Source organism: Cetorhinus maximus, chromosome 2 (genome assembly GCF_964194155.1).
Source record: "Cetorhinus maximus chromosome 2, sCetMax3.hap1.1, whole genome shotgun sequence".
In the NCBI taxonomy this organism is placed as follows: Eukaryota; Metazoa; Chordata; class Chondrichthyes; order Lamniformes; family Cetorhinidae; genus Cetorhinus; species Cetorhinus maximus.
The window spans coordinates 179,101,261-179,119,928 of NC_135880.1; the positions used below are offsets into that span (position 1 = coordinate 179,101,261).

Consider the following 18,668-nt stretch of genomic DNA (forward strand, 5'->3'; position numbering starts at 1 on the left):
ATTACAGCCAAGTTTTGGAGGCATACAGCACCTTGGACAGCAGCTTCTTAATGTATGCCTTTAACTGTGCACGTGCAGTCACTGAAGTTGCTGTCTGATTTGAAGGTGAATGACAGTGAGCGCTCTTAGCCTCACCATTATACCTACTGCAAAATCCAGCCCATTATATCTGTATTTGAGGCTGAATGAATGAGGAAGGCTGACTTTTGCAATACTCCCTACACTGAAACATTGCTCTACGACTCCCAAGAGTAGGTCATGCAGAGGTCACAGTCTTGATACACAGCAAACTCTTAATTCAGCAGATTAATGTGTTTATCAAACACATGCCAAAATAAGTATACCACACGTACATTTTTTAATCTGCAAAAACAGTAAATGCGGCATTCAAAATTATTTAAATTATACCAGAATCACTAAACCAGAAGTTCAAGACATTTGATAAATATTAATTTTCAAAGCTGGGAAATATTATGAAATTACTATAGCTTATGAAATTAAGTATGCAGCATTAAACAGTGATGTTTTTTGAAGTTTGTTTTGTATCTTTCTAATTTTAGAATTGCAGCATATTCCATCCATTGTCAGCTTCATTATTTCCATTATATTGCAACTGGCTGGTCAATGTTTCAAAATTAAAAGTTGCATCTTTAATGATAGCAGTGGCTCTCTAGGTATGTACCACATACCTCAAAAACTGCACAACCAGGAATCTCTTGCATGCAGGAAGCATCATTCCTGAAAGAGTCGCCCTTTAATCATGTGAGGCTCAAATAACCATCTATCTGTTTAGTCCAATTGATGAGAAGTGAACAAATCAGAAACACCAATAAGGGAACCACTGAGGACAGATGATCAAGCAAAAACCCAAGATGCTTTGTTCCCCTCAAACCACCACTCATGAACTGACGAGTGCCACAAAACTAACAGAACCATTTTTTAAATCAATTTGCTATTTTCCCCCATCACTCAAGCCAGTTAAAAATGGGATTTACAGCACAATGAATGACAACTGATGCACAATTTCAGTGAATCATCATTAAATTTCCCCCAATAGTAGATCCTTTAGTTAGAAACACCCCACAGTCCTGCCCTCAAATCCTCTCGGATTTGAGGTCAAAAATTTCACCTGGGTTTAGATTCTGCTTTTTTTTCAGTTGCTGCTGACGAACTGTACGAGACACACATTTATCATGAACTTTGTAGTTTTCACCCTACTTGTGTGGTGTAACAGGGCGCCATGCCAACCTATGTCATTAGGCAGAAAGGGGTTTAGACAAGATTTGCAGCTCCTTTTAACAAATGCTATTTGTGTGCAAAAGAGACGCACTACTGAAGCTATAGTTTTCACTCTTCGATGGATCTACTGCAATAACCAAGCACAAAATTTACTATCAATGTCTGGGAGTTCTAAAAAAAAAGAATTAAATAGCAGCATAGTTTGGGATAAAATGTGCGCTCCAGAATAGGGCTGATTTTTGCATCAGGACAAGGGGGAAGGAAACAACTTGCATTAATGTTGCTCCTTTCACAACTTCAGGACGCCCAAAAACACTTCACAGCCACTTTTTGACCAGTATTGGCCAGAACACTAGAGAGGACTCCCTTGCTTTTCTTCAAAATAGTGCCTAACTGAGACAGTGGACAGGGCCTCGGATCAATGTCTCACTCAAACAACGAAACCTCCCTCAGTGCTGCACTGGAGTGACAGCTTGGATCGCGTACTTAAATCTCAGGATTGGGGCTTAAACCCATGACTATCTGACACAGTGCTACCCACTGAGCCACAACTGACACCAAGCAACTGCTCAGAAAGGATACTCCAGACCTAAACAATGTTACAGGGAACGTTCTTGTAATTTAATTGTCCAATATACCAAAATGGAGCCTGGTGTAAAATCAAGCCAGGCTTATTGTTCAAAAAAGGTTGTAAGGATAAGCCCAGCAATTACAGATCAGTCAGTTTATCTTCAGCAGTGAGGAAGCTTCTAGAAACAATTATTCGGGATAGAATTATTACATGGAAAAATGGGGGCTGATTAGGAGGAGCCAGCATGGATTTCTAAAGGAGAAATCATGTTTAACTAACTTGGACTTTTTTGAACAGGTAATAGAGAGGGTTGATGAGGGAAATGATGTTGATGTGGTGTACATGGACTGTCAAAAGGTATTCGATACTGTGCCACACAACAGGCTTGTCAGAAAAGTTATAGCTCATGGAATAAAAAGGGGCAATAGCAACGTAGATACAAAATTAGCTGAATAATAGGAAACAGAGGATGATCAATGGATATTTCTCGGGCTGGAGGAAGGTTTGTAGTGGAGTTCCCCAGGGGTCGGTATTGGGACCCTTGCTTTTCCTGATATAGATTAATGATCTAGATCTTGGTGGGCAGGGGACAATTTCAAAGTTTGCAGATGATACAAAACTTAGAAGCATTGTAAACTGTGAGGAGGACAGTGTAGAACTTCAAAAGGACACAGACAAGTTGGTGGAGTAGGCAGATAGGTGGCAGATGAAGTTCAATGCAGAGAAGTGTGAGGTGACGCATTTTGGTAGGAAGAACATGCAGACAATATAAAATAAGGGGTACAATTCTTAAGGGCGTGCAGGAACAGAGGAACCTAGGTGTACATGTGTATAGGTTGTTGAAGGTGGCAGGACAGGGGGACAGAGCAGTTAATAAAGCCCAGGATACTGTATACTTTATTAATAGGGGCATAGAGTACAAGAGCAGGGAGGTTAGCTGAGTTTATATAAGACACTAGCTAGACCTCAGCTGGAGTAGCGTGTACAGTTCTGGGCATTACTGTTTAAAAATAAGGGGTTGCTCATTTAAGACAGAGATGAGGTGAAACTTTTTCTCTCAGAGGGTTGAGAGTCTTTGGAATTCTCTTCCTCAATCAGCAGTGGAAGCAGAGTCTTTGAATATTTTTTAAGACAGAGCTAGATTGTTTCTTGATTAACAATGAGGGTGAAAGGTTATTGGGGGTTGGCAGGAAAGTGGGGTTGAGGCTACATTTAGGTCAGCCATGACCTTTTTGAATGGCGGAGCAGGCTCGAGGGGCCGAGTGGCCTACTCCTGCTCCTAATTCATAAGTTCATATGTTCACACTAAAGGATGTGAACACATTGGAGAGAGTGCAGAAGAGGTTTACAAGAATGGTTCCAGGAATGGGAAACTTCAGTTATGAAGATAGATTGGAGAGGTTGGGACTGTTCTCCTTGGAGAGGAGAAGGCTAAGAGGAGATTTGATAGAGGTGTTCAAAATCATGAGGGGGCTGGATAGAGTAGAAAGGGTCGAAAATGAGAAGGCAAAGGTTTAAAGTGATTTGCAAAAGAAGCAAATATGGTGCGAGAAAAAACTTTTTCACACAGCGAGTGGTTTGAGTTTGGAATGCACTGCCTGGAAGTGTGGTGGAGGCAGATTCAATCAAGGCATTCAAGAGGGCATTGGATGATTATTTGATTAGAAACAATGCGCAAGGGTACGGGGAAAAGGCAGGAGAATGGCACTAAGTCATAATGCTCATTCGGAGAGCTGGTGCAAGCGCAATGGACCAAACAGCCTCCTTCTGCACCATAACAATTCTGTGATTCTGAAAACATTATTAGCACTCACCTTATCCCCCCTGCCAATAAAGGAGGTTTTTCCTGCCAAGCCCAAACAAATTGCACAGACAATGCTGGACTTTCCAGTGCCATTGGCCCCCACTATCATGTTCAAATTGGCTCCAGGGTGAATCTCACAGGAATCATAAGTTCTGAAAAGCAACATATTCACTAAATTAAACAAAATCTCAACACTGTAACTGAAACAGTTCCCTGTCAGATTTGTTATATCAAACATTAGAAATGTTATAATCAGACTAACAGCTTTATTCACTTAAGTTTCCTGAAGGATGCTAGGTCTTAGCATGGAAGAGAACTTTCCAGTACTGTTTTCATTCCCTCTGGTTTTAAACACACAGACAGACAACCAACAACTTGAACTTTTAAAATCCCAGAACACAAATCTGTTGCAGCCATTTCAGTAAATTTGGTCAGCATCCATCTCTAGTTACTACTCCATGTTAGGAAGCAGGCACCCGTCTTTCCTTTTTGCCTGGTAAAGGGTCTGATGAGGCTGATTTTGCATAATCGTGAAGTTCAGAAAAGTGCAGCAGCATATAAGATGTGTGAAAACATTGAGAAGTCCCACTGTTGTTGAAAAGCACACGAACGAAGCTTGCATAGTTTGTCATCAAAATTTGGAATCTGCTCTCATCCTTTACTCTCTTCCAGTGACATTAACGCATACCAATGGAATACCTGGAAAGCTATAAACTTTTCTAAGCATATTTTGCATGTTAACTATTTCCTATTATATCACTTCATTATCTCTCAGTTAATGTGTTTTCATATACCCAAGAGGATACTTCTCCCTATCAATATCCATGATTTCCAAATGAATCCAAAATTAAGATTCAATCTAAGGTAGCACTAGAAATTCTGCTGTCACTGGTAAGGCTGTCTACACACCAGGGCCCTAGTCAATACAGTATAGCCAATGCACCATCTTCCACTGCACAACTCAGAATGGGCACAAGGTCAGGTTTCCACCATTTATAGTTTGCACTAAGTTGAAAAATCATTAATTCAGAAAGAGAGTTTTTAAAAAATAATTTCATATTTTACATCAGTTATCATGAACAGGACAATTAATCAATTCAAAAATAGAAAACAATTTCAGCAGGAATCATGGTTTCAATTTAAAAATTTCTTTAACAATTGAAATTACAAATACTGGTGATGGATTCTTTGCTTGTTTACTTCACATAATTTTTTTCAAATCTGAACAATCGGGTTACTTGTCCTTCATTTTCTCTGTCACTGTGATTATGGCTAGCAATTTTTAAAAAACGTATTTTGATAATTTCCTTTGTACAGGCAGTTTAACAATTTTGACGCTCACTGGAGGCAAGTGTTTCAAATGTGTATTTTTATAATTTTTCTTAAGGAAGATGTTCCTCAATTTAATTGACCTGCAGATCTAAACCAAGGAGCTGATACTCATAACCAATAAGGCCACAATTTAGAAATTCTGTGGCTGTAATTAAAGCATTCAGATCTTCAATAAAGCACAGAACCAGGAATTAAACTGACACAATTATGTGATGCTAAAATGACCACTATCTGTCTCTTTCCCACATTTATGTTGACATCTTGCATCAGTCTCTCTTTATATTTATTGGAAAGTGGGTAAAAGTTCAGGCACCATGCCAGGAATCCAGGAAACTTTTAGAGCTTGTTTTGGGTAATGTTATGATCAAGCTATTCTGCTAACACAACAAATTCAGTTATACAAGGCCTTGGTGAGACCACACCTGGAGTATTGCTTGCAGTTTTGGTCTCCCTACCTAAGAAAGGATATTCTTGCCATAGAGGTAGTGCAGCGAAGGTTCATTAGGTTGATATCGGGGATGGCAGGATTGGTTCGACTGGGCCTGTATTCACTAGAGTTTAGAAGAATGAGAGGGGATCTGATTGAAACGTATAAAATTCTATCAGGGCTACACAGACTGGATGCAGGGAGGTTGTTTCCCCTGGTTGGAGAGTCTAGAACCAGGGGCCACAGTCTCAGGAAACGGGGCAGGCCATTTAGGACCAAGATAAGGAAAAGTTTCTTCACTCAGAGGGTGGTCAACCTGTGGAATTCTTTACCACAGAAGGCTGTGGAGAAAGAAACTAACAATCTTTTGGATATTAGGGGCATCAAGGGGTATGGAGAGAAAGCAGGAATATGGCATTGAGATAGAGGATCAGCCATGATCATATTGAACGGCCTACTCCTACTCCTAGTTTCTATGTTTCTATTTAACAGTCCAGAAGAGTTGCAACAATTCAATGGCAGTTAAATCTAGGGCCCGTACTGTCATCAATTCCCTGATAGTTGGGTCATGGGTGTTCAGAAGTCTGATGACAGATTAACCAGGCATCAGTTGCAGTCCATCAAATTAAAAGAAATATTTAGCACCTTATTAAAGCCTCAGGATGTCCTAAAATACTTCACATTGAATGAATTATTTCAGAAATGCAGACAAACAGCAACTGAGAATAAAACAAGCACCAGAGCGGAAAGCCTCCTCAGGTGCAACTATAAAAAAAGATTTAAAAATAACATCTGCTTAAAATAAAACCTTTCAACAGTGACTGCAGACAACATCCCGGCTGTACTGCTGAAGACTCCTGCTTCAGAACTAGCCGAGCCTCTGGCCAAGCTGTTCCACAGCTACAAGACTGGCATCTGCTTGACAAAGTGGAAAATTGGCCATGAACATGCCAGATAAATCTAACCTGGTCAATTACTGCCCCATTAATTGACTCTCAATCACTGGCAAAGCGATGGAAGGTGACATCAACAGTGCTATCAAGTGGCACTTCCCACTGCTCAATTTGGGTTCCACCAGGGCCGCTCGGCTCAAGACAACATTAGAGGTTTGGGGCAAACATGGACAAAGCAGTTGAACTCCAGAATTGAGAGAGTGTCTGCCCTTGACATCAAGCAGCATTTGACCAAATAAAAAGTTCTGAAAAAGAGTCATGTTGGACTTGAAACATTAACTGTTTTCCTTTCTACTGATGCTGCCAGGCCTGCTAGGTTTTTCCATCACTTTGTCTTTTATTTCAGATCTCCAGCATCTGCAGTTTTTTGTTTTTGTCCTTTTGCATTTGACCAAATGAGGCACAAAAAGCCCTCACTAAATTGAAGTCAATGGGGATCAGAGGGAAAACTCTCCTCTAGGTGATCTCATGCCTAGCACAAAGGAAGATGGTTGTGGCTGTTGAAAGTCAATCACTAAGTCCCAGGGCATCGCTGCAGGAGTTCTTCAGGGTAGGGTCCTAGGCTCAACCATCTTCAGCTGTTTCATCAATGACCTTCACATTATCATAAGGTCAACAGTGGGGATGTTCACTGATGATTGCACAATGTTCAGCACCATTGGTAACTCCTCAGATAATGAAGCAATCCGTGTCCACATGCAGCAAAACCAAGGCAACATTCAGACTTGGGCTAATAAGTGGCAAATAACATTCACGCCACACACGTACCAGGCAATAACCATCTCCAATAAGAGAGAATCTAAACATCTCTCTGTGGCATGCAACAGTATTGCCATCACTGAATCCCCCACCATCAACAACCTGGCGGCTACCACTGACCAGAAACTGAACTGGACTAGCCATCTAAGTACGTGTCTATAAGAGCAGGTCAGAAGCTGGGAATTCTGTGACGAGTAACTCATCTCCTGACTCCCCAAAGCCTGCCCTCCATGTAGAAGGCACAAGTCAGGAGTGTGATGGAATACTCGCCACTTGCCTGCATGAGTGCAGCCCCAACAACACTCAAGAAGCTTAACACCATCCAGGACAAAGCAGCCCACTTGATTGGCACCCTATCCACCACCTTACACATCCACTTTCTCCGCCATTAGAACACAGTAGCAGCAATATGTACCATCTACAAGATGCACTGCAGCAAGTCAGCAGGGTTCCGTCGACAGCACCTTCCAAACCCCTGATCCCTACCACCTAGAAGGACAAGGGCAGCAGACACATGGAAGCACCACCACCTGGAAGTTCCCCTCCAAGCCACACACTATGCTGACGTGGAAATATATCGGCCGTTCCTTCACTGTCACTGGGTCAAAATCCTGGAACTCCCTCCCTAACAGCACAGTGGGTGTACCTACACCACATGGACTGCAGCAGTTCAAGAAGGCAGCTCACCACCATCTTCTCAAGGGCAATTAGGGATGGACAATAAAAGGTGGCCCAGCCAGCGATGCCCGCATCCCATGAACAAATTAAAGGCAATTTCTTTCTATTAGGCATCATTAAAACCAGGGAATAAGATAATCCCAGTTTATTATCCTCTTCACCTGCAACTAAGCTCATCAGGAACTCTGGATTTTTGACTATCCTATTTTTAAACTGGGCAAAATTATTGTAGAGAATACGTGAAGACGGATAATAAAGAAAATTACTGTTCTACATGTTCCCGAAAAAAACACAATACAATTCTAGAATTAACACCAAATGTGTTTAATTACATGCATTAAACCAGTGGCCCTAATGGTAAGGGTAACTCTGCCATCTACTGGTTATAACTGATGTACCAGAACTGTTATATCACCGAGTGATCTGACGCACTGTATTAAAGCAGAAAATACTTATTGCACAGAAACAGGCCATCTGGCCCAACTGGTCTTTGCTAGTGTCTTCTCTTCACAGTAACGTGCTCCCACCTTACTTTATCCAATCCCATAAACATGTCTATCTATCCCTTTCTCCCCCATGTGCTTATCTGGCTTCCCCTTAAATACATCAATGCTGCTCATTTCAACTATGCCACATGATGACGGATTCCACATTCTCACCACTCTCTGGGTAAAGAAGTTTCCCTACTGGATTTATTAGGGGCTCTCTCATTTTTATGGCACCTAGTTTTCATCAGCCCCACACGCAGAAACATTTTCTCCATGTCTATCCTATCAAACCCCTTTATAGCTTTGAAGGCTTCTATAAGGTCACCCCTTAGCCTTCTGTTCCAGAGAATTATTTCAGCTCTTGTATTTCAGTAGCAAAAGACTGGTTCTCTACTCTGTTCTCAGGCTTATCAGAATGTCCACAAATGCTGCACAATGCCTCAACTAAACTGAGCTTGTATAAATTAACTCAGAAATTGTTCAGGATTTATAGATGTGACTAAAACAAGCATAATTCCATAAGTCACTGAAGGCTAACATGCAGGTGCAGCAAGCTATTAGGAAGGCTAATGGAATGTTGGCCTTTATCGCAAGGGGATTTGAGTACAGTAGTGAAGTCTTGCTTCAATTGTACACAAGTTTGGTTCGACCGCACCTGGAGTAGTGTGTGCAGTTTTTGTCCCCTTACCTCAAAGGATATTATTACCATAGACGGAGTACAACGAAGGTTCACCAGACTTGTTCCGGGGATAGCAGGACTGTCTTATGAAGAGATTGAGCAAACTGGGCCTGTATTCTCTAGAGTTTCAAAGATCTCATCAAAACCTACAAAATACTTAAAGATATAGACAGGGTTTTTTTTTTATTTGTTCATTGGATGTGGGCACCACTGGCTCGGCATTTATTGCCCATCCCCAACTGCCCTTGTTCAGAGGGCATTAAAGAGTCAACCACATTACTGTGGGTCTGGAGTCTCTGGAGTCACATGTAGGCCAGATTTCCTTCCCTAATGGACATTGATGAACTAAATGGGTTTTTATGACAATTTGCAATGGTTTCACGGTCATCATTAGACTTTTAATTCAAATTCCACCATCTGCCACGGTAGGATTCGAACCCAGGTCCCCAGAGCATTACCCCTGGGTTTCCAGTCCAGTGACAATACCACCACACCACTGCCTCCCCTACGCAGGTAAAATGTTTCCCCTGGTTGGGGAGTCCAGAACCAGGGGATACAATTTCAAAATACAGGGATAGCCACTTAGGGCTGAGATGAGGAGAAATTTCTTTACTCAGAGGGTTGTGAATCTTTGGAATTCTCTACCCAGAGGGCCTTGGAAGCTCACTCATTGAGTATGTTTAAGGTAAAGATTGATAGGTTTCTGATTAATAATAACATAAAGGGTTATGGGGATATTGTGGGTAAAAGGCATTGAAGCGTTCGTTCAGCCATAATTGTATTGAATGGCGGAGCAGGCTCGATGGGCTGAATGGCCTTCTCCTGTTCCTATGTTCCTAACTACCTGCCTGGAGATTTTTTAACATTTAACATCTCATCTGAAAGATGGCACTCCCAACACTCAGGTATCAGCCTCGTCCCTGGAGTGGGGCTTGAACCCACAACCTGCTGACTCAGAGGCAAGAATGCTACCATTGAGTCACAGCTAAGATAGCTCATAAGAAGATCGAAGAGGTTGGCCATTCAAAAGGAGAAGCATATATATGGCATATTTCCAAGTTTGTAGCAGACACAAAACTTGCAAATGCTTTGACTGAAAGGGTGGTGAAAGCAGATCCAATAAAAACTTTTAGAAGAGAACTGGAAATGCTTGTAGGGGATAAACTTCCAAGGCTTTGAACAAGTGTGGGGAGGACTAATCAAAAAGCTCTTTCAAAGTGCTGGCACAGGTATGATAGCCACTTTCTGTGCTGTATCATTCTATGGTCCATGCATCCCACTCCCATTTAACTCATCTAGCATCACCACTCCAATCAAGGCCCAGTGATTTCTAGGAACCACAACTCCCCCAGATGCATTGCTACACTGATGTTGATTTTGGTAGGGTGTTTTGAGGCACTGGTTCCCAAAGCTGAAAACACAAACCTATCAGATTCGTTAAGGCTGGTTGAAAAAAAAAACTTGCTGGATGCCACTCCCAATGGCACAAAAGCCCAGACACCAACATAATACCACCCTAAGAGGCTTCAGCTTCACATTTAGTTTGAAGTGGGGCCCAATTGCAGCTTTGAGAAGCCTCTGCAAAAGGTTTGCAATTAAGCATGAGATCTTAACGCTGAAAAATCAACCACTTCCCATTCTATGAGCCCAGATTTCAAGCATATAGCCCAGTAAAATGCTGGAATTCAGCTACAGGAGTGGAGCTTTCTGCAAGGTTTCACGTCCACTGTTGCTGAATCACAGAATTGTTACGGTGCAGGCCGTTTGGCCCATCATGTCTGCACCAGCTCTCCGAATGAGCATTTCGCCTAGTGCCAATCTGCCATCTCCCTGTAACCCTGCACATTCTTCCTTTTCAGATACCAGTCTAATTCCCTTTTGAATGTTTTTTATTTCTTCTCTATATTATTTGCTTTGGTTTTATCATTCTGCTCAATAGCACCTAGAACATAAAGTGCCAGCCTCAGGGCCTTGCTCTCTCCTCAGATCATTTTCAATTTGGTTTATTACCCCCAAGAAATTGGCAAGATAGGCTGTGAAATTTCTCCCAACCCCAGAAGACCCAAAGGACCCTCAAACTTAATCCTAAGGTCTGAAGGCAGATTCTGGGGAGAGGCGGAAGGGAAAATAAAGAAATCAAAATGCTCTCTCATCCGTGCAGTGCACTTACAAAGTGCAATGCCCAAATCTCCGAATGAATTTTCATCACACCAATTGTCACCTATATTTTCATTACATTTAATTCTAAATTTATTGAGCTATTGTATGACCTTACCAATTTACACTGAGCTGCCCATTTGGCAGTGTCACATAGCCAATCTCAGTCGATTCTCTAACAGGGTGTTTCTCAGTAAATCTGTAGCGTTGACATCTCAATTATTGAACACTAATCTGTAAACACCAATGACATGGAGCATTCAAGTTTAACAACTTCCCCATAAATTAAAAAAAATACTCCTTGTTAATTTTGCATTTAAATCCAGTTCCTTCAGAGTTTCTCGTACTGAGGGAGAAAAAACCTGACAGAGTACGAGATCCTAATTATATTTCAATGGAAAAGTTGAGAACATCATTAGGCTTGGCTGTGATGCTCTCCATAGTCAAAAAGTCTGCCACTCACAATTTGACATTTCCTGAACTTTCCTGTCAGAATATAATTGTACTTCCTTCCTGGAAGCTTATTATTCCCCATTTAGTTACACTCCTCAAGGGAATTTTCAAGGAATTGGCAATTTGTTTCTTTACAGGAAGGTCACAACACGCAATGTAGTGCATGAAGAGTTCTCTCTGAAGCAATTTTCCAAGAATAAACTAGTAGCTACCATAAGCAAAATGCTTCACAGCAAACAGGAGAAATAATCTGAAGTGAAATATCATTCACTAATGCTTCTGCACATTACTGTGCCAATGCCCAGGTGTACGTTTAACCCTTCACCTCTAACAGGCTACATGTTGAGTTACAAGAGAATAATAGAATTAACAGTTATGAACCCCAAGATGTATTCACTGCCTTAAAACATTATAATTCTACATAATTCAAACATTGTTTATGTCCTTTTCTCCTTACTTGGCACAGATATTTAACTAACTCCCACAATCAAATCTGGGATTTGAACAGAAATAATATTATACCTTATTGTTTAACCAGGCAATGCTACAACAGTGAACACTGCTCAGTGAACAGTGATAAGCTGCAATGTTATTAAGGCAGTAACTAGAGAAATTGTTTATCAAAGAGGCACCTCAACTCAGCAATGCATTGACTTGGGTTTTGCAGTCAGCTTCTTACATACTATTTTCATTGTAAAAATCATTTAAAAGATTAAGCCTTGTTGAATGAGGTGTAACTAAGTTTTAAAACAGCATATGAGATCATAAGTACTATTGAACAACCCCTCTGATCCTGAAATATAGAAGCCTAGAATGCCGTTCCCTCCATTCCATGATAAAAATTCCATAGATTTTCAAAATAGTGAAAAAAATATTTTTTGCTTTACTTTTTAAAGTTTGATTCTGATGTTTCAGCTTCTGCCTTAATCCCATGTGTATGTGCCAATCTTTAGTTCACTTTCTGTACAATGCCTGGTTTGCTACCTGAGTATTCTTCAATCTGATTGGCTGATCAGCCTGTTTGATGACCCCCACGGTTCCTGGACATTCACAGATCTCCTAAAAATGGCACTAGATTGAAACTGATGTCGTGAAAGTGGAAATCACACCATAGAACCCGCGAGATTTTTAACGGCAGTTTCCTTTGAGATCTGTGGTGGGTGCCGTCCCTTGGCCGCTGACTGCAAAACCACTGAACAGAAAGTGAACTGAAGATTGGCACATACACGTGGGATTAAGGCAGAAGCTGAAATATCAGAATCAAACTTTAATAAGTAAAACAAAAAATATTTTTTACTATTTTGAAAATCTATGGAATTTTTATCATGGAATGGAGGGAACGACATTCCAGACTTCTAAATTTCAGTATCAGAGGGGTTGCTCAATAGTACTTATGATTTCATATGCTGTTTTAAAACTTAGTTACACCTCATTCAACAAGGCTTAAACTTTTCAATAATTTTTACGATGAAAATAGTGTATAAGAAGTTCAGATTCACTGTAAAGACTGCAATGGCATTTCCTGTAGTATCGCCGACAGTAACATCTGGATCTCCACACTTAACTGAGCAGGTGCACTGACCAGAAGTTGCTGTCACTTTCAAACAGCAATGACAACAAACACTGACAACTTTGCCATGATTACAATTGCAAATTCTGGGCCACTATATCCTAGAAAGTAAACAATCCCCATTTATTGCAAGTAGACACAAATGGAAGGTTTCATTTGGAAAGGCAGGGAGAAAAATAAAGCCAGTGTTCTGTTATTTTCAATAAGGTCACGCATTTATATAGCATCTTTAATACAGAAAAACATCTCAAGGCTCATCACAAGGGCATAACCAGAAAAAAATTGGATGTTGAGCCAAAGAAAGGTGCATTGGGACCGGTGAACAAAAGCTCAGTGAAGTTTGGTTCACTCCAGAACAAGTTTAAAAAAAGCAAATAAATACATGCACCCTGACGCATGTAATGCAAATTCAAATGCAAATTTGGTAACTACCTTCCAAAAAATTCTTTTGAGACACAGTACGAGTAATTTGAGATAAGAACTATGCTAAGTGCAACATGCTCAGGAGGAATAGAGGGCTTTGGATCTATGATTCCCAGTTTTCCACCGCTGAAGGTTTACTTCGCTTCCTGCCTGTGTCTGCTGTGGACTGGTTAAGATAGATTGATTGCCGTAATTCGGCAGCAATATATCAAGCCTCTTTCGGGAGGGTAGATGATCAAGGTGGACCTCTTTTCTCATCCTGATATAATACCAGGTTTCATAAAAGAGCATGCATTTATTTGGCACCTTTAACACAGAAAAATATCCCATGGTTCATCATAAGGGCGTGCATAATCAGGCAAAAATATCAGACAAGAAACACACACACACACACACCCTTTAACTTCATCTGCTCACACACACAACATAATTCAGAGAGCAAATAATTGGATTTTCTGGTATACTAGAGGGAAAGATCAAATAAAACAAAAACAACTTATGTTCTATTAGATTTTCTTTGGCCTAAAATTCTTTTAGAACCACAGGAAAGTTACGGCACAGGAAGAGGCCTTTCAGCCCATCGGGAGTGCACCAGCTGAAAAAGTAAAAATAAACTAGCCGCTCATTCTCATCCCACCTTCCAGCACCTGGTCCATACTCTTGTAGGTTACAGCTCTTCAGGTGCAGATCCAGGTACCTTTTAAAAGAGTTGATGGTTTCTGCCCTCACCACCAAACCAGGCAGTGAATTCTAGACACCCACCACCCCCTGGGTGAAAACATTTTTCCTCATGTCCCCTCTAATCCTCCTACCGATCACCTTAAATCTATGCCCTCTGGCAATTGGCCCCCCAGTAGGGGAAACAAGTCTTTCCTGTCCCTTCTATCCAGGCCCCTCATAATCTCGTACACCTCAATTAGGATATAATAGCCTCCTCTGTTCTAAGGAAAACAACCTAACCTATTCAATCTTTTCTCATAGCTGCAATTTTCAAGCCCTGCAACATCTTTGTAAATCTCCTCTGTACTGTCCCCAGAGCATTTATGTCCTTCCTCCAATGTGGCAACCAGGACTGTACACAAAATTCCAGCTGTGGCCTAACCAACGTTTTATACAGTTCCAGCATTACATCCCTGCTTTTATATTCAATACCTCGCCCCATAAAAGAAAGCGTTCCATATGCTTTCTTTACCACCTTGTCCACCTGTCCTGCCACCTTCAAGGGCCTGTGGACATGCACTCCAAGATCTCTCACTTCCTCTACCCCTCTCAATATCTTCCCGTTTCTGAGTATTCCCTTACTTTGTTTGCCCTCCCCAAATGCATTATCTCTCACTTCTCTGGATTGAATTCCATTTGCCACTTTTCCATCTACTCAACCAAACCATTGACATCATTCTGGAGTCGACAGCTATCCTCTTTACTTTCAACTGCAAGACCAATTTTTGTGTCACCTGCAAATTTCCCAATCATGCCTCCCACATTTTAAGTCCAAATCATTAATATATACAACAAACAGCAAGGGCCCCAACACTGAGCCCTGTGGAATGCTGCTGGAAACTGATCTCCATTCGCAAAAACATCCATTACCCTTCGTATCCTGTCACTGAGTCTATTTTGGATCTAACTCTCCACATTCCCCTGCATCCCATGGGCTTTTACTTTTCTGGCCGGTCTGCCATGTGGGACCTTGTCAAATGCCTTACTAAAGTTCATGTAGACAACATCCACTGTACTACCCTCATCAATCCTCATTGTTGCTTCCTCAAAAAATGTGATTAAATTAGTAAGACATGGCCTTCCCCTAACAAAACTATGCTGACTATCCCTGATTAATCTGTTCCTTTCTAAGTGACAATTTATCCTGTCTCTCAGAATTGATTCTAATAATTTGTCCACTACTGAAGTCAGACTGACCAGTCTATAATTTTCTGGCCTATCCCTCACACCCTTTTTAAATCATGGTACAACATTAGCAGGCCTCTAATCCTCTGGTACCTCACCTGTATCTAGTAAGGATTATAAAATGATCTTCAGAGCATTTGTTATTTCCTCCCTGGCTTCCTTTAACAGCCTGGGATATCCGGCCCTGGTGACTTATCCACCTTTAAGGATGCAATCCCTCCAGTACTTCCTCTCTCACTATGCTTATTGTATTTAATACATTCACAATCCTTCTCTTTAACTGGAATGTCTGCATCATCCATCTCCTAAGTGAAGATAGAGATAAAGTACTCATTAAGAACCCTGCCCACATATTCTGCATCCACACACAAGTTACCCTGTACATCTCTTAGTTGCTCTTAATAAATCCTTTGGGTTTTGCTTGATTTTACCTGCCAATATTTTTTCATATCCACTCTTTGCTTTCCTAATTTCTTTTTTTACTTCAGCCCTGTATTTCTATACTCCCCTAGAATTTCTACAGTATTAAGCTTTTTTTGACTGTCATAAGCTTTCTTTTTCTGCTTTATCTTACTCTGTATGCTTCTGGAAAACCAGGGGGCTCTAGATTTGGCAGTGCCACGCTTTGTCTTTGTGGGGACATGTCTACACTGTGCCCGTAGAATCTAATTTTTGAATGCCTCCCACTGATTTCCTTTCAAGTAACTGTATCCAGTCCACTTTCACCAAATCACTTCTCAGCTTTGTAAAATTTGTCTTCCCCCAATTTAGAACTTTTACTACTGTTCTATTTTTGTCCTTTTCCATAATTATGTTAAATCTAACTATATTATGGTCACTATCTCCAAAATGGCCCCCTACTGCTCCTTCATCCAATTGCCCTGCTTCATTCCTAAGGCTAAATCTCAAATTACACCCCTTCTCGTTGGCCTTGTTACATGCTGGCTCATTCTCTTGAATGCAATTCAAGAATTTTGTGTCCTCTGTGTCTTTCGCACTGTTCGCATCCCAGTTTATATTAAGGTAGTTGAAATCCACAACTGTTACTGCCCTATTGTTTCTGCACTCAGAAATGTGCTGACATATTTGCTCTTCTATCTCCCTCTCACTATTTGGGGGTCTATAGTGCACTCCTAGCAATGTGGCTGCCCCTTTTTTATTTCTGAGCTGAACCCATATTTGATATAAAAACAAAAAAATGCTGGAAAGACTCAGGTCTGGCAGCATCTGTGGAGAGAGAAACAGAGTTAACGTTTTGAATCCATGTGACTCTTCTTGGCCTCATTTGATGATTCATTTAGTTTATTATCTTTCCTAATTTATTAACTACTATTATGTAAGAGGGTGGAACTTGGAACCACAAGGAATAACTGAGTATCGATGTACTTAAAGGCAAAGTTAGATCAACAAGGGAGTGAGGAATTGAAGGATTTGCTGCTGGGGTTGCAAGGAAGGCTCATGTGTGGAGTACAGACCACTGGGGTCAAATAGCCAGTTCCTGTGCTATACAAGCTATGTAATTCTACGGACAGGTTTAAACAATATTCTAAACCATATTTCTCCTCTATTCTTTTTATACTGGGCTTCTCTATGCAAGCTGCTCTACATTCACTCACAGAAACATACAGCAAGGGCATCGCAAAAGACAAAAGTGAGCTGTCATTCATACCACACGGTACAGATAAACCAAGCTGATGCCATGTTTATAAAAATAAAACTATTTGCAACAAAAATCCACTTTAAAGCGTAAATGATTACAGTGGAAAGACAGGGAATGCAGGAAACGGGCAGCAGATCTATCACCTTTTGAAAGACAGGATAATGTTTGAGCTAGACTCTTCCACATAACAGGCCCGAGGAAGATGCTCAACCTGAAACATTATCCAGTTTTGTTTTTCTCTAAGATTTTGTTAAACCTGTCGTGCATTTCCTTCACTTTTGTTTTCACTTCAGGTTTCAGTATTCAGTCAGACAGAAGAAAACTCAGAACCTAGGAAGAATTCAAAATTAGAATGTAGGAGCATTCTGTTTACTCCACAACATCCTGATCCACTCTTTGATTACTCTCAACAACCCCTCCACGGCCCACAGCACCTTCTCATGCAACACCTGCCCTTTTACCTCAACACCATCCAGGGCTCTAAACACTTTCAAGTGAAACAGTGATTTACTTGTACTTCTTTCAATTTAGTATCATAGAATGGTTACAGGACAGGCTATTCAGCCTACTGCGTCCATGCTCTTTGCGCAAGCAATTAGTGCCACTCCCCTGCCTTTTCCCCATAGGCCTTCAAATAATATGGCATGTTGTATTCACTGGTCATGATTGGGGAAACCAAAAGCTGATTGACAGTCACTTTGTGGAACACTCCTGTTCAGTCTGCAACTCTGACACTGAGCTTCTGGTTGCCATTCATTTTAGTTGCTAAGATAAAAGCAAAATACTGCGGATGCTGGAAATCTGAAACAAAAACAAAAATTGCTGGAAAAACTCAGCAGGTCTAACAGCATCTGTGGAGAGGAAGAGAGTTAACATTTTGAGTCCGTGTGGCTCTTCATCAGAACTAAAGAGGAAATTCTGGCATTCCTCTTTAGTTCTGACGAAGAGTCATACGGGCTCAAAACATTAACTCTGTCTTCCTCTCCACAGATGCTTTCAGACCTGCTGAGATTTTCCGGCAATTTTTGTTTTTGATTCATTTTAGTTGTCTGCCTGACCTCCAACACGACCTCTGCTGTTCTACTGAAGTTCACAAAAAGTATCTCCCTTTCAATTTAGGTATTTTACAGCCTTTTGGATTCAACATTCAAATTTAACAATTTCAGCTCAATCACTGCTCCCATTTTCTTGGATGGCAGCTGCAGATAATGGCTCTGCTTTTGTTATGCACACCTCCTCCAGTCCTATCTTTTGTTTCTTTACTTGTCCCATTATCATCTCCTTTTATCTCACATCATCACCCCTTTTGTCATTAAATCTCACCTGTCTTTCACCTTAACACAGACCTTCTTTGTTCTTTCCTACCCTCCCCCGTTCCCTGCCTCCGAACTTGCTTAAAACCTGTTCTAACTCTTTTTTTACCAATTATGAAACGTTGAGTCAAAATGTTAACTTTGCCTTTCTCTCCCCATGGATGTCCCCTGATCTGCTGAGTGTTTTCTGCATTTATTACAGATTTCCATAAGACATAGGAGCAGAAATTAGGCCATTTGGCCCATCGAGTCTGCTC

General features: G+C 40.9%; 1 protein-coding gene across 1 annotated transcript in view; it reads right to left on the reverse strand.

The window, feature by feature from the left end:
- The window catches only part of smc5 (structural maintenance of chromosomes 5), a 68,997-nt gene that overhangs the window by 47,760 nt on the left and 2,569 nt on the right, over positions 1–18,668 (reverse strand). Inside the window, exon 2 of the mRNA XM_078529794.1 lies at positions 3,625–3,766. Within this exon, the coding sequence (XP_078385920.1) occupies positions 3,625–3,766 (142 nt within the window). The remainder of the gene's footprint in view (positions 1–3,624; positions 3,767–18,668) is intronic.